At 42.8% G+C, this 17,053-nt stretch overlaps 1 protein-coding gene across 1 annotated transcript in view; it reads right to left on the bottom strand.

Annotated features, from left to right (window-relative positions):
- Positions 1 to 17,053, bottom strand: part of SNTG1 (syntrophin gamma 1) — a 1,226,946-nt gene that overhangs the window by 357,894 nt on the left and 851,999 nt on the right. The window contains exon 7 of the mRNA XM_073679284.1: positions 4,434 to 4,491. Within this exon, the coding sequence (XP_073535385.1) occupies positions 4,434 to 4,491 (58 nt within the window). The remainder of the gene's footprint in view (positions 1 to 4,433; positions 4,492 to 17,053) is intronic.

The raw sequence follows: 17,053 nt of genomic DNA, 5'->3' as shown, positions 1-17,053 counted from the left end.
CAGGTAAGTTTTGGCAAACTCCAGCCTGGCTTTTTTATGTCTCGGGGTAAGAAGTGGGGTATTCCTGGGTATCCTACCATACAGTCCCTTTTCATTCAGACGCCGATGGATAGTACGGGTTGACACTGTTGTACCCTCGGACTGCAAGGCAGCTTGAACTTGTTTGGATGTTAGTCGAGGTTCTTTATCCACCATCCGCACAATCTTGTGTTGAAATCTCTCGTCAATTTTTCTTTTCCGACCACATCGAGGGAGGTTAGCCACAGTGCCATGGGCTTTAAACTTCTTGATGACACTGCGCATGGAAGACACAGGAACATTCAGGTCTTTTGAGATGGACTTGTAGCCTTGACATTGCTCATGCTTCCTCACAATTTGGTTTCTCAAGTCCTCAGACAGTTCTCTGGTCTTCTTTCATTTCTCTATGCTCAATGTGGTACACACAAGGACACAGGACAGAGGTTGAGTCAACTTTAATCCATGTTAACTGGCTGCAAGTGTGATTTAGTTATTGCCAACACCTGTTAGGTGCCACAGGTAAGTTACAGGTGCTGTTAATTACACGAATTAGAGAAGCATCACATGATTTTTCAAACAGTGCCAATACTTTTGTCCACCCCTTTTTTTAGGTTTGGTGTGGAATTATATCCAATTTGGCTTTAGGACAATTCTTTTTGTGTTTTTTCATTGAAGACAAATTAAATGAAGATAATAATACCAAAGAATTTGTGATTGCAATCATTTTCAGGAAAAAACTGAGTATTATCTGACAGAATTGCAGGGGTGCCAATACTTTTGGCCACCCACCACTGTATGTGAACAAGGCTCGGGATGAGCAGAAACGGTATATTGAACGTTTCACAGTTATTCTTGTAAAAACTATATTTTTTACTTGGATGAATTTTTTTTGATCACATATAATCTTGACAAAATAAAAAATTTTTAGTACATTTTCATTAAGGATTTTTCATTAAGGATTTTGCACTTTGCATCATCTTCAGTGAATTTGGAGTAGAACTTATACAAAATCAGCAGAGGATTTCCCCTACTGTGTCTAAACTTACCTTAAGGCTAAGTGCCCACGATGCAGAAATGCTCCGGATTTTTCCTGAGCGTTTCTGCATCTCCCTGGCAGAAAAAACGAATGCGGATTTTACATGCGTTTTTCCTGCCAGAGACATGCGGATGTGAAGCGTTCTTCACATGTATTTCCGCATGCGGGTTGTCAAGTGCTTTCCAAGCGATTTTAGCATCACTTGGAAAGTGCTTGACAACTTGGTCACACTATATAAATCCATGCAGCCGGCATGGATTTATATAGTGTGACTGTAAAAGAATGGTGAAAAATAAAATAATAAATATTATACTTACCTTCTGATGGCCCCCGGTGTCCTTATCTGATCCGTCCGGTGTCCCCGATGTCTAGCAGTGGTCTAAAAGGACCTTCCATGACGCCATTTAGTCATGTGATGGGTCACACGATTGCCGACGTCAGTGGTCGCGTGACCCATCACATGACTAAATGAAGTCATGGAAGGTCCTTTTAGACCATAGTGAGCTGCCGGCGAGCCAGGACGGATCGCTATGGAGACTAAGGGCCATCGGAAGGTAAGTATAATGTATATTTTTTATTTTATTCTTTTTTTTTACAGGTACTATGATACCCAGGTGTGGAGGAGAGTCTCCTCTTCTCCAAACCCGGGTACCATCCGCACATTGAACCTCATGATATCCGCATGTGTATATGTAGTGATGCGGATATTATGCGATTCAATGCAAGTAAATGGTGGCAAAAACGCCGCAATTATGCAAAATAATTGGTAGGGATGCAGATTTTTACGCAAAGATAATCCGCAGCGGAAATTTCCGCAGCATGTGCACAGCACATGTGGATTATCATTGGGGAACATGGCAGACCTTCTACCAAGCGCTTTTTAATCGTTTCAGCAGCGGAATTGCCGCTGCAGAAAAGCTTAAAAAATGCATAGTGGGCACACAGCCTAAGGCTAAGTTCACACGACTATATTTCTGTCTGAGTGCTGCCCGTGAAAAAAAGTACAGCACACAAACCAATATTATTCAATAACGCTGTTCATATAACCTTTTTTATCACGGGACCAAATATCCGCTTGAAAAAATTGCAGCAAGGACTAGTTCTGTATTTTGGATGACACTTGCCTATTCTAGTCTTTGGTTGTGCAAAAAAATATTGGATCCCATGCAGAAAAAATATATAGCATCCGATTATTTGTAATTCTTTTACATAGGAAACTGCATTCGGTCTTGTAAATTTTAATTACTGCTCATGTATTAAAACGGATGTTATATGGAATGCATACGGAAGACAATACAGGGAAAAATTATCTGTTTGGATGATAATTGGACTAAGGGCAGAATATTGTAAAAAGGATATGTCTTACCTCTGTTTTTATTCATTGGGTATATGTTTCCCAGTTTGTATGAATATGCAGATGAAATTGGAAGTGGCTGTTAGAGCATCTGCAGTGTAATGGCAATGGTGCTCATTAGAATCAGGTGCCATGACAGCAGATTCTCTTCCATGCAAAGCAGATGTTTCTCCTGAGCATGGAAGAGATAGATCGACCAATGTTGAATAACAGAGCCACCACGTGTAATTAAAGGACAGAGGGAAGTCCTATACAGAGTGTGAGGAGCGTACCACATGGGCTACAGGTGATATAGGTAGAGTCAGCTTTCGACAGATGCAATATAGAAACTCCCTCAATAAGTTTGTTTCCCAACTAGAGGAAGTACCCTTGAAAGGGGGAATAAAAAGAAGGGCATTTAACAACTCCTTGAGCAAAAGTAGGGGGTGAGGAATAACACCAACCATAGCAGAAAAGTCGATTTGCTATACTACAATGCAAGAAGAAAATTCACCCCAAATGTCAAGCAAGCTAAGAAGGAGGAGTTGAAGAAGAATTTTTTCTGCTGAGGTAACATTTTTTCTGTATCTTTTGAAAGTTATCACCAAAGGTTGAAACTAGCTCTGTTGTTCTGGAAACAATTTCTCAATTACTATACTATAATATTATGTGTAAGTTGGCAAGCAAGTCTTAAAGGGTATAGTAACTGTTACTAAAGACTAGACACACCAGGTGGACTCAAATTGTGACTCACATTCTGAAAATACATGTGCTGTAAATTTGTCTAATCTATCTTTGGCCACTGCCTGAGAGCAAGATTGGTCATTCTACAAAAGAAAGTGTCAAGAACCATAGTGCCCCATGGAGCCACACAAAGATTTCAGATCACTATACTAATATCACTGTACATCCAGAGGTCCAGGGCATAATCTTTAACTTTAGGAACACAACCTAGAATAAAATAGTGTCCTCTGTGTCCAATTGAGTTGAACAAATCAAAACACCCTGCTCCAGTTCAGGTACAAACTATTAAGGAGGGATTCCAATATATTTGACATTCTGAATATTAAATCACAATTGCTTTACCATTATCCTGCTGTGTGCATTGATATAAAAGTGAAACTCACAGTAATGTTCCTATCTCCAGAATTGATCATTTGTCTGTATGGAAGTTTTGACTTACTGACTGACTGACTATAAAGGGGACTGTTTCTAACCAAGTTAAACTTAATGACCACAAATCTTTATAAAAATTCACAAGGGATTTATATATGGCTAAAGAATCATTAGGAGATTTCTTCTATTAAAGGGGTTCTCCCACAAAGTTCACTTCAATCAACAGATCTTGGAATAAAAATAAGTTCTACAATTGAATGTGTGAATGTGTTAAAAAATGTTCCTGTGCTGAGATAATCTTATAAATGTGCCCCTGCTGTGTACTGTGTAATGGCCGTGTCTGACAGTATAGGAACATGGTCTGATCATACCACATCTCCTGGTTAGAGGGGGAAGCAAAAAAGTATACAGACATGTAATGTCTGGGAATCTTTGTAAGGAAAAACATTTCCCTGCCAGTTTTCACCTCACAGAAAGAATCAGCTGTGATCCTGTGCTTTAATGTCTATATATTCCATTTTGTGTCCTCCTCTGCCCAGGAGCTTTGGTATGATAAGACCATGTTCCTACACAGTCAGACACAGACATTACAAAGCACACAGCAGGGGCACATTTCTAAGATTATCTCAGTGCAGGAACATTTTTTTAAACACATTCAATTGTGGAACTTATTGTTATTCCAATATCTATTGATTACAATATACTTTGTTCATGAGAAAAACCCTTTTAATTCAGCTTAATAAACTCTGTCAAGTAAGATTCTTTATACATAACTATGTAATCTTCTATTCGTTTTTGTTATTGCCTCTTACAGCATGGCATTATAAACTTTTTTCCTCTACATTCAAATCACTCTGTACCGTTTTTTTTTATATATGCATTTACAAACTTTGAGTGAATGTCTAGCATAAAAATATTAACATACCATACCTCTTTGCTCTTTGGATATCTTGGATATAACAACTGGAATATTATGTTCAGATCCTCCCTACAACACATAGAAATTGTATCTACTTATTAAAGAAATTAAAAAGGGAACAATGAAAAAAATGGATACAACTAAAATTCACAATATTAAAAGTGATTGCAGAATATAATTCCCCTGTTACAGTGCATCAATATGTTACCTTATAAAACATTAAAAGTTACAAAATTAATACAATGTGAATGATTAATTTGTTGCAAGATTACATTTTTCTATTTGGTCTTAAGGACATAGTGATTTTTTGCGGTAAAACATGACCTATAGAAATATATGAGGCCTTATTATACCTGCTTAAGTCTTTAATTTTATGTGCACAATTTTATTTTATGTTGAATTTTTCATAGATCTGACACATAAAAGCCAGATGAGGTACCTTACCCAAAAACATACAATAGCACATAGAATGCCTACAAGTTTACAGGATAGAACCACAAGGGCTCTGTGTGCCACCGCTTCCTATATATACATAGCTTACCATTACATCTAATTAAAGTTTTGATAAGGCTTTCCAAAGCTTTAGAATACTTGGACATAAATGATACTATTCTTACAACTACATTGTCTTTGAATTCTTTTGGCAGCAAAATGATAAATTCCACACAACTACCACATGTTGTAAATAGGGATGAGAGGATCCATGGAAGTTCGGGTTCTGGTATCTGAACTGAATCTTAGTCTAAAGTCCGGTTCGGGTACCAGAACTGTACCCAAACTTGAACCAGAACCCGGACCCCACAATTCAGACCTGAACTTCGGATCTGGAGAAAAGAATCTCTCTCTCCCTCTCTCTCTCTGCAACGGACTTCTCCTGGAACTTTGAACATTGTAACAGACCTCCGGGAGAAGTCCATGTTTGGCGTTTAGCGTTACTCTCTGGTACGAGCTCCGAATTTTTAACTTCGGGTTCACTCATCTCACACACATTTAACTAGACAAGAGCAGATTGAACCACGAGGATCGATTTCGAGTTGACTTTACTGAAATTCGCGGTTTTACACAAATTCAGACCATCTGTGATTTAATTTGCGAGGATCAACAAAAAAATGCCCACTTGCATTTCACACATAACGAACATAGTAAACCGCATAGTTGTGTAATGAATTATACCGATAGGTGCATAAACAGCCATGCAGACAGAATGTTAGGAAATTTTATCTATTATGTTAGAATGTAATAACTCTTGTTGAGATAGCTATATATAATTATTAATCTTTAATAGTGTTGAGCGATACCTTCCGATATCAGGAAATATCGTATCGGATTGGATCGGACCGATACTCAAAAAGTATCGGATATCGCCGATACCGATACCGGAAACCAATGCAAGTCAATGGGACAGAAATATCGGAATGAAAATAAACCCTTTCTTTCCTTGTAGGTTAATTCTACATGAAGTAAAGCAACTAAGAATAATGTAGAATGTATTATGCGAAAAGCCGGCAATTCATCAGCGCATACACCGGTACCCGACAATTTACAACAGAAAGAATAGAGCTTCACACATAGATTAGATAGATAGAAACTTGTCAGTCACATATATATGAAGTACAGTGACAGTGTTGCTTAATGTACTTGTCATTTAGTGCAAAGGATTTATTAAAAAAAATATTAGTGTTTTCATGCACCGTCTCTTTAAAAAAGCCGGCCGGCAATTCAGCAGCGGTACCCGACAATTTATAACAGACAGAATAGAGCTTCACACATAGATTAGATAGATAGAAACATCTCAGTCACATATATATGAAGTACAGTGACAGCGTTGCTTACTGTACTTGTCATTTAGTGTAAAGGATTTATTTAAAAAAATAATAGTGTTTTAATGCACCGTCTCTTTAAGAAAGCCGGCCGGCAATTCAGCATCTGTACCCGACAATTTAGAATAGAAGGTATAGAGAATCATACGTAGATTAGATAGATAGAAACATGTCAGTCACATATATATGAAGTACAGTGACAGTGTTGCTTACTGTACTTGTCATTTAGTGTTAAAATAAAGGATTTATTGAAAAAAAAATTGGCGTGGGGTTCCCCTTAATTTTTGTCTCTAGCGGAGGTTAAGCAGACAGCTGGGGCAGATGTTTGAAGCCTGGGAAGGGGGTAATACCCACGGAGCTTCCCAGGCTGCTAATATCAGCCCCCAGCGGAATACTTAGCCTTTACTAGCTATTAAAATGGGGGACCCCCCCAAAAAAATGACGTGGGGTTCCCCCTAATTTAATAGCTAGCAAAGGCTAGGCAGACAGCTGGGGGCTGATATTAATAGCCCAGGAAGGGTGCCATGAATACTGGCCCCCTCCCAGGCTAGAAACACCAGCCGTCAGCCGCCCCAGAAATGACGCATCCATAGGATGCGCCAACTCTGGCACTTAGCCTCGCTCTTCCCACTGCCCTGTAGCGGTGGCAGTAGGGTAATAGGGTTGGGGTTGATGTCAGCTTATAATACCAGCTGACATCAAGCCCAGGTTAGTAATGGAGAGGCGTCTATAAGACACCCCCATTACTAACCCTATAGTCAAAGTTAAAAAAAAACCACAAACACCCAGAATAAAGTCCTTTAATTGAAATAAACACACAATTCTTTATTGTTCTAAATTAAACCATTCTTACCGTCACACCCATTCCAGCTGAAGCCAATGATCTCCTGCAATAAAAGAAAAATAATAAAGCAACCTCATCCTTACATTTCCATGGTTCCCACGATGGCTCCAGCTCTGCTACATCGAGATGACAGGCTGGACCGCAGGAGAAAGCTGCCATCCAGCCTGTCATCCCGCAGACACTGAGAAACGCAGGCATGCTTGCGCTCCTGTGTCTCTCTGTGACGGCATCCAGATGAGCCGACAATGAACTCAGCTCACCTCATGCACGTCACTGACAGCGTGGGAGAATTTTCCTGCACTCAGCGCTTCAGCGTGAGAATTTTCCCACATTGTCAGTGACGTGCATGAGGTGAGGTCATGTCCAATGAACTCAGCTCACCTCATGCACGTCACTGACAGCGTGGGAGAATTCTCACACTGAAGCGCTGAGTGCAGGAGAATTTTCCCACGCTGTCAGTGACGTGCATGAGGTGAGCCGAGTTCATTGGACATGACCTCACCTCATGCACGTCACTGACAGCGTGGGAAAATTCTCCTGCACTCAGAGCTTCAGCGTGAGAATTTTCCCACGCTGTCAGTGACGTGCATGAGGTGAGCTGAGTTCATTGAACATGAACTCGGCTCATCTGGATGACGTCACAGAGAGACACTGAGGAGCGCAAGCATGCCTGCGCTTCTCAGTGTCTGCGGGATGACAGGCTGGATGGCAGCGTTCTGCTGCGGTCCAGCCTGTCATCTCGATGTAGCAGAGCTGAAGCTGTCGTGGGAACCATGGAAAGGTAAGGATGATGTTGCTTTATTATTTTTCTTTTATTGCAGGAGATCGTTGGCTTCAGCTGGAATGGGCGTGACGGTAAGTATGGTTTAATTTAGAACAATAAAGAATTGTGTGTTTATTTCAATTAAAGGACTTTATTCTGGGTGTTGTGTTTTTTTTAAATACTTTACTAGAAACTCATGGTGGTCATGTCTAATATTGGCGTGACCCCATGAATTTCGGGCTTAGGGCCAGCTGATAATGCCAAGCTGGCCTTAACCCCTTTATTACCCAGTGAGCCACCGCACCAGGGCCCTGGATGAGTTGGGTACAGCGCCAGAAGATGGCGCTTCTATGAACGCGCCATTTTCCGGGGCGGCTGCGGACTGCAATTTGCAGCGGGTGGGGCCCAGAAAGTTTGGGCCTCCCTGCGCTGCAGATTCCAGCCCCCAGCTGCCTAGTTGTACCTGGCTGGACACAAAAATAGGGCGAAGCTCCACGTATTTTTTTTTTAAATTATTTCATGAAACTCATGAAATAATTAAGAAAAAAAGGGCTTCCCTATATTGTTGTGTCCGGCCAGGTACAAATAGGCAGCTGGTGGTTGGGGGCAGTCTGTTCCTGCCTGCTGTACCTGGCTGGACACAAATATAGTGCGAAGCCCCACGTCAATTTTTTTTTAATTATTTCATGAATTTCCTGAAATAATTAAAAAAAAATTGACGTGGGGCTTCGCACTATATTTGTGTCCAGCCAGGTACAGCAGGCAGGAACGGGCTGCCCCCAACCACCAGCTGCCTATTTGTACCTGACCGGACACAACAATATCGGGAAGCCCTTTTTTAAAAAAAATATTTCATGAAATAATTTAAAAAAAAAATACGTGGGGCTTCTCCCTATTTTTGTGTCCAGCCAGGTACAACTAGGCAGCTGGGGGATGGAATCTGCAGCGCAGGGAGACCCAAGCTTTCTGGGCCTCCCCCCCAATGCAAATTGCAGTCAGCAGCCACCCCAGAAAATGGCGCGTTCATAGAAGCTGGATGCTGTACCTGGCTGGCATACAAAAATATGGCAAAGCCCACGTCAAAATTTTTGGGAAAAATTAATTAAAAAATAAATAATAATTTAGGGACTGCATCTTTATTAACTCCTCAAATGTCATTTAGTGTTACAATAAAGGATTTATTTAAAAAAAAAATTGGCGTGGGATGCCCCATAATTTTAGTCTCTAGCGGAGGTTAAGCAGACGGCTGGGGCAGATGTTTGAAGCCTGGGAAGGGGGTAATACCCACGGAGCTTCCCAGACTACTAATATCAGCCCCCAGCTGAATACCTAGCCTTTACTAGCTATTAAAATGGGGGACCCCCCAAAAAAATGACGTGGGGTCCCCCCTATTTTAATAGCTAGCAAAGGCTAGGCAGACAGCTGGGGGCTGATATTAATAGCCCAGGAAGGGTGCCATGAATATTGGCCCCCTCCCAGGCTAGAAACACCAGCCGTCAGCTGCCCCAGAAATGGCGCATCCATAGGCTGCGCCAATTCTGGCACTTAGCCTCGCTCTTCCACGCTGCCCTGGTGCAGTGGCAGGGGGTAATGGGGCTGGGGTTCATGTCAGCGCCAGCTGCCATGAAGCCCAGGTTCGTAATGATGGGCGTCTATAAGACACCCCCATTACTAACCTACAAAGTGTTAAAAAGAAAACACACACTACACCCAGAAAAAAATAATTTATTTGAAATAAAACACACCATTTTATTTAATTCTTAGTTTAGTAAAAAAAAATAGTTACCTGTCCACGTTCCTGCGCTGATTTCCCATGCACAGCTGTCACATCTGGAGATGGTGACAGCTGTGCATGGCTGCTGTAAGCTCACACTGCCGGTAACACGTCCGCTCCCGGCAGCGGGAGCCACTGACTGAGGTCACCGGAGTGCATTCAGGCATCGCAGCTCCGGAGACCTCCTTTACGGCACTGCTGTACCGTGGGAATTTCTCACGATACAGCAGGGCCGTAAAGGAGCTGACCGGAGCAGCGCTGGCTGAACTCCGGTGAACCCGCTTATGCAATGACGGGGCTGCTTTACGGCCCCATCATTCTAGCGGCGGCAGCGGTTCAGAGCGGTCACATTCTATGTGGCTGCTCTGAACTGGAGATCATCGTGGGACACTCGTGGACTACTACGGAGGGGTAAGGATAAGGTTGTGGTTTATTATTTTATATTTTATTACAGGAGATCGATGGCTTCGGGGAAATAGGTGTCTAGGTGAGTATAGGTGTAGTTTTTTATTTTTTACTTTATTTTAGGTGGCGATCGGCGGGGACAGGTAATGTATGAACTAATTTATTGTAGGTAACCACTGGCCACCAATGACATGCATTTAAAATGTACTGGGGACACAGTAGGGCAATTTAAATAGCAGGATCAGGCTGATGGGAACTACTGCTCCCATCGAGCTGATCCTGCTGGCACGAGTGGACGGGGGACAGACATAGGCCGATGGGAGTAGTAGTGTCACATCGGCCTATGTCTGCCTGCACGCACACACCCCCAGACATCGCACAGACACCGCACACACCCACAGACATCGCACAGACACCGCACACACTCGCAGACATCGCACAGACACCGCACACACCCGCAGACACCGCACAGACACCGCACAGACACCGCACACACCCGCAGACACCGCACAGACACCCCACACACCGCGCACACCCGCACAGACACCCACACACACCAATCATGACCGGTCTGGAAGGTGAGGCTGACCTGTGCGGCCGTGGGAAAGTTCATGTGAGTTCATGCAATGCAGTCAAGCATGAACTCACATGAACCCTCTGAGGGCACCGCGGTGACTTCAAATGAACAACTGATCGGCATCACCTGATACCTCAGCTGTTCATTTGAAATAACCAGTGGGAAAGCGCAGCACAGAACGGGAAAGCCGGCGGTGAAGTCTTTTCACTGCCGGCTTCCCCGCCCGGGTTCTTCGCTCCCCGCTCCTTGGTGCTGCGCTCCCCGCCCGGTCCTAACTTACGATCGGGATGGGAGGTGGCGAGGGGAGCGGAGGATCGGGGTGGGAGGCTGCGGGGAAGCAGTATGGGGCTGTGTGATTGTTTAAAAGCCGGCGGCTTTTTACCGCGCGCCGGCTTTTAAACAATCAGGAGAATTCTCCCACGCTGGGATGGCATTCTGATGACAGGCTGGATCTCAGCTGAGCGCTGCCATCCAGCTTGTCATCCTTCAGAGACACTGCAGAGCGCAGGCATTATGGGAACTTCCGATTACGGTATTCGATATTGTAAAAGTATCGGAATTAAGTATCGGAATTCCGATACCGCGAATATCGGCCGATACCCGATATTTCAGCATCGGAATGCTCAACACTACTCTTTAAGTAAAAGTATTATTTTAGCTTGATAAGCTAAATAAAAGATAAACTAATAAAGAAAAAAAAGTAATCAGTATGTATTGTAACTTCAAATTGTCTACAACTTGCAGTAAATGGTTCATTGCTTTTTATGCAGTCAGAGATAAGATTTAAAACCTCAAGAGCATGATTTAAAGAAATACAATAATGGGAAAAGTAATGATGTACAAGTACAATAGGATAAAGTGATAATAAAATTGACCACCAGAAACATTCTAGCAAACAAAACAAATAAATTGTCTGACAGTGTTTTATATAGTAATTAATCAGTGAACCAGTAACTTAAAAGAAAACTAATACTCATATTAAAAAGCTAATTCCCCCTGCTAATTGGCAGTTTTTTTTCTATGTACAGTAACAGGAAGAAAATGGTGAACAGTAGGGTGGGGGAGGGTGGGAGGAGCCACGTGTCATAAGTATAACTGACACTTCACTGCACAGAGCTGGCCAGTACTGCTAGGATTAAAGATTAAGTTTGACCCAAAATACCCCATAGTGATACAATACTAAAAAAAAACAATGTTCTCAAAGACTTCAGAATTAAATAGCTTGTAGATTAAAAGATGTACATAAAAATACAATTCTTATCAGTTTGCCTGCTTTTATGGAGGGTTATGTATGTTACCGTGGGGGGTGAGGTTATTAGTGTCCAAAGAAAAAACCTTGATTATGTGATCCCTCTGTCACAAGATGTCTAAGCCTTCCTTTTGTGTCAGTGACCATGATATGTATTGAAGCCTGTCAAGCTTTTTTGCATGATGGTTGCAGTATTGTATTTTATCTGCTTCAGGAGAAATTTGAGTCATTTACCAAATTTAAACCCAAGTAGAGTTATATTTACACTGTACGATTGAAAGTGAACATTCGAAGGAACTCACTTTTCCCGATAATAGTACTATGTAAACAGATTGCCATACAACTGATGAACAAGAAAAAGGCTTGTTTGTCGAATGAAATAATCTTTTACCTGGCTGAAAAGATCATGGTTAATGACAGCACATCATCCTGTGTAAATAGGATCTGTGCTGCTGAAACAATGGACGCTTATCTGAATATGATGATCTATTACTGATTGTTCTGTGAACATATTCAATGTGGTCTACCTGTCTAAGCAGGGTATTAAGTGACCACTGTTTAGCAGGTATGTACCGATTGGATGATGTTTAATGATGCTGGTCTGGTAGTGTAAACCCACTTTAAGAGTGGGCAGATCTGAAAAATGCATGAGCATGGGTTTTGCCTCTCCCCTTCTACACTTGGAGACCCCTTGGTTTACTGGTTTCATTTTAGCATTCACTTGCTGTTATTACTTTGCCTTGGATATACTTGTGTGCTCTTTTTTTTCTATCTAATCATGGAGAGATTTTTATGAGGTACATGTTTAGCTTATTGAGAATGGGATTTTACAAGTATTTCATGCTCATCCTAGGTATATTTGAGGTCATGAGATGGTTTTTTCTTCTAAGGATTCTTGTTGAAAATGCCAAAGATTTTAATCACGATATTTAACCTGGTAAAATGCCTGTGAAATCTTTCTGCTAATTCATCCCAGGTTTACTTGAAATTATTCCTAGTGACACTAAACAAAGTTATTTGCAGCATGTGAATGTGACTAGAACAGTCTGTCAGTAGTGTTGTGACATCATATCGATGAAGTGTTTGTAAATACACAGCAACACTATTGTGAAATTATCATTTAGGCCAAAGAATCATTTCTCAGATGGAAGTGACACTATTGTAAAAACATCACAAATAGAGAAACAAACAAAAGTTACTAGATACACATAACAGTAGAGAATATAATCTCCCACAATTGTGACAAATAGGAATAACAATATGTGTAAGTCGTGACAAATAGGAATAACAATCTGTGCAAGTATACAGAAAAATAATTATACATTATTGCAACATAATAGTGCAGTCAAGAAAACACTAAGACTATTGTAATACTATGAGAGCAAAGTACATTTTTAAAATACACACATAATGACATGACATTATTACTAGAGATGAGCGGTGTTCGACTAGAACTGTTCGCCAATCTCAAATTCGAGCTGTTTTGGGCGGTGTTCGAGTTGTTCGACGAACCCGAACGATTTGCAAAAAATTCGGCTGTTCGAGGTTATGTTCGATAACTGTTCGTGCACCAAAAGCGTGTCCTGCATGTCTGGCGCTATTTAGAGCACCAATCATGCAGGGATTGTCTGCCACTCACTGTAATGCCACAGCCATGGTGGTTGTGGCATTACAGTGATTGCCCAAATCGATGGGAACAGTGCCAACAGTGAAACATGAAAAGCCGGCAATTCAGCAGCGGCATACACCTGTACCCGACAATTTAGAACCGAAAGAATAGAGCTTCACACATAGATTAGATAGATATAAACATGTCAGCCACATATATAGGAAGTACAGTGAAAGTGCTGCTTACTGTACTTGTCATTTAGCGTAAAGGATTTATCAAAAAAAATAATAGTGTTTTCATGCACCTAAAAGCCGGCCGGCAATTCAGCAGCGGTACCCGACAATTTATAACAGACAGAATAGAGCTTCACACATAGATTAGATAGATAGAAACATGTCAGCCACATATATATGAAGTACAGTGACAGTGTTGCTTACTGTACTTGTCATTTAGCGTAAAGGATTTATCAAAAAAAATAATAGTGTTTTCATGCACCGTCTCTTTAAAAAAGCCGGCCGGCAATTCAGCAGCGGTACCCGACAATTTATAACATACAGAATAGAGCTTCACACATAGATTAGATAGATAGAAACATGTCAGTCACATATATATGAAGTACAGTGATAGTGTTGGTTACTGTACTTGTCATTTAGTATTAAAATAAAGGATTTATTATTAAAAAAATTGGCGTGGGGTTCCCCTTAATTTTAGGCTCTAGCGGAGGTTAAGCAGACGGCTGGGGCAGATGTTTGAAGCCTGGGAAGGGGGTAATACCCACGGAGCTTCCCAGGCTACTAATATCAGCCCCCAGCTGAATACATAGCCTTTACTAGCTATTAAAATGGGGGACCCCCCAAAAAAAATGACGTGGGGTCCCCCCTAATTTAATAGCTAGCAAAGGCTAGGCAGACAGCTGGGGGCTGATATTAATAGCCCAGGAAGGGAGCCATGAATATTGGCCCCCTCCCAGGCTAGAAACACCAGCCGTCAGCCGCCCCAGAAATGGCGCATCCATAGGATGCGCCAATTCTGGCACTTAGCCTCGCTCTTCCACGCTGCCCTGGTGCGGTGGCAGGGGGTAATAGGGTTGGGGTTGATGTCAGCTTATAATGCCAGCTGACATCAAGCCCAGGTTAGTAATGGAGAGGCGTCTATAAGACACCCCCATTACTAACCCCATAGTCAAAGTTAAAAAAAACACAAACACCCAGAATAAAGTCCTTTAATGGAAATAAAGACACAATCCTTTATTGTTCTAAATTAAACCATACTTACCGTCACGCCCATTCCAGCTGAAGCCAACGATCTCCTGCAATAAAAGAAAAATAATAAAGCAACCTCATCCTTACCTTTCCATGGTTCCCACGACAGCTTCAGCTCTGCTACATCGAGATGACAGGCTGGACCGCAGCAGAACGCTGCCATCCAGCCTCTCATCCCGCAGACACTGAGAAGCGCAGGCTTGCTTGCGCTGCTCAGCGTCTCTCTGTGACGACATCCAGATGAGCCGAGTTCATGTCCAATGAACTCGGCTCACCTCATGCACGTCACTGACAGCGTGGGAAAATTCTCACGCTGAAGCGGTGAGTGCAGGAGAATTCTCCCACGCTGTCAGTGACGTGCATAAGGTGAGCTCATGTCCAATGAACTCAGCTCACCTCCTGCACGTCACTGACAGCGTGGGAGAATTCTCCTGCACTCAGCGCTTCAGCGTGAGAATTCTCCCACGCTGAAGCGCTGAGTGCAGGAGAATTTTCCCACGCTGTCAGTGACGTGCATAAGGTGAGCTCATGTCCAATGAACTCAGCTCACCTCCTGCACGTCACTGACAGCGTGGGAGAATTCTCCTGCACTCAGCGCTTCAGTGTGAGAATTCTCCCACGCTGAAGCGCTGAGTGCAGGAGAATTTTCCCACGCTGTCAGTGACGTGCATGAGGTGAGCCGAGTTCATTGGACATTAACTCGGCTCATCTGGATGCCCTCACAGAGAGACACTGTGGAGCGCAAGCAAGCCTGCGCTTCTCAGTGTCTGCGGGATGACAGGCTGGATGGCAGCGTTCTGCTGCGGTCCAGCCTGTCATCTCGATGTAGCAGAGCTGAAGCTGTCATGGGAACCATGGAAAGGTAAGGATGAGGTTGCTTTATTATTTTTCTTTTATTTCAGGAGATCGTTGGCTTCAGCTGGAATGGGCGTGATGGTAAGTATGGTTTAATTTAGAACAATAAAGAATTGTGTGTTTATTTCAATTAAAGGACTTTTTTCTGGGTGTTGTGTTTTTTTTAAATACTTTACTAGAAATTCATGGTGGTCATGTCTAATATTGGCGTGACCCCATGAATTTCGGGCTTAGGGCCAGCTGATAATGCCAAGCTGGCCCTAACCCCTTTATTACCCAGTGAGCCACCGCATCAGGGCCCTGGATGAGTTGGGTACAGCGCCAGAAGATGGCGCTTCTATGAACACGCCATTTTCCGGGGTGGCTGCGGACTGCAATTTGCAGCGGGGGTGGCCCAGAAAGCTTGGGCCTCCCTGCGCTGCGGATTCCAGCCCCCAGCTGCCTAGTTGTACCTGGCTGGACACAAAAACAGGGCGAAGCCCCACGTCAATTTTCTTTAAATTATTTCATGAAATAATTAAGAAAAAAAGGGCTTCCCTATATTGTTGTGTCCGGCCAGGTACAAATAGGCAGCTGGTGGTTGGGGGCAGCCCGTTCCTGCCTGCTGTACCTGGCTGGACACAAATATAGTGCGAAGCCCCACGTCAATTTTTTTTAAATTATTTCATGAATTTCCTGAAATAATTTAAAAAAATTGAAGTGGGGCTTCGCACTATATTTGTGTCCAGCCAGGTACAGCAGGCAGGAACGGGCTGCCCCCATCCACCAGCTGCCTATTTGTACCTGGCCGGACACAACAATATAGGGAAGCCCTTTTTTTCTTAATTATTTCATGAATTTCATGAAATAATTAAAAAAAATTGAAGTGGGGCTTCGCACTATATTTGTGTCCAGCCAGGTACAGCAGGCAGGAACGGGCTGCCCCCATCCACCAGCTGCCTATTTGTACCTGGCCGGACACAACAATATAGGGAAGCCCTTTTTTTCTTAATTATATCATGAATTTCATGAAATAATTAAAAAAAATTGAAGTGGGGCTTCGCACTATATTTGTGTCCAGCCAGGTACAGCAGGCAGGAACGGGCTGCCCCCAACCACCAGCTGCCTATTTGTACCTGGCCGGACACAACAATATAGGGAAGGCCTTTTTTTCTTAATTATTTCATGAATTTCATGAAATAATTAAAAAAAAAGTACGTGGGGCTTCGCCCTATTTTTGTGTCCAGCCAGGTACAACTAGGCAGCTGGGGGCTGGAATCTGCAGCGCAGGGAGGCCCAAGCTTTCTGGGCCCCCCCCCGCTACAAATTGCAGTCCGCAGCCACCCCGGAAAATGGCGCGTTCATAGAAGCGCCATCTTCTGGCGCTGTACCCAACTCATCCAGGGCCCTGGTGCGGTGGCTCACTGGGTAATAAAGGGGTTAGGGCCAGCTTGGTATTATCAGCTGGCCCCAAGCCCAAAATTCATGGGGTCA

This window comes from Phyllobates terribilis, unplaced genomic scaffold, assembly GCF_046119375.1.
Source record: "Phyllobates terribilis strain yellow unplaced genomic scaffold, ASM4611937v1 Scaffold_4__5_contigs__length_816908805, whole genome shotgun sequence".
NCBI classification, from domain to species: Eukaryota; Metazoa; Chordata; class Amphibia; order Anura; family Dendrobatidae; genus Phyllobates; species Phyllobates terribilis.
Note: the sequence above shows the minus strand (reverse complement) of the source record. Positions and strands in the feature narration are given on the sequence as shown.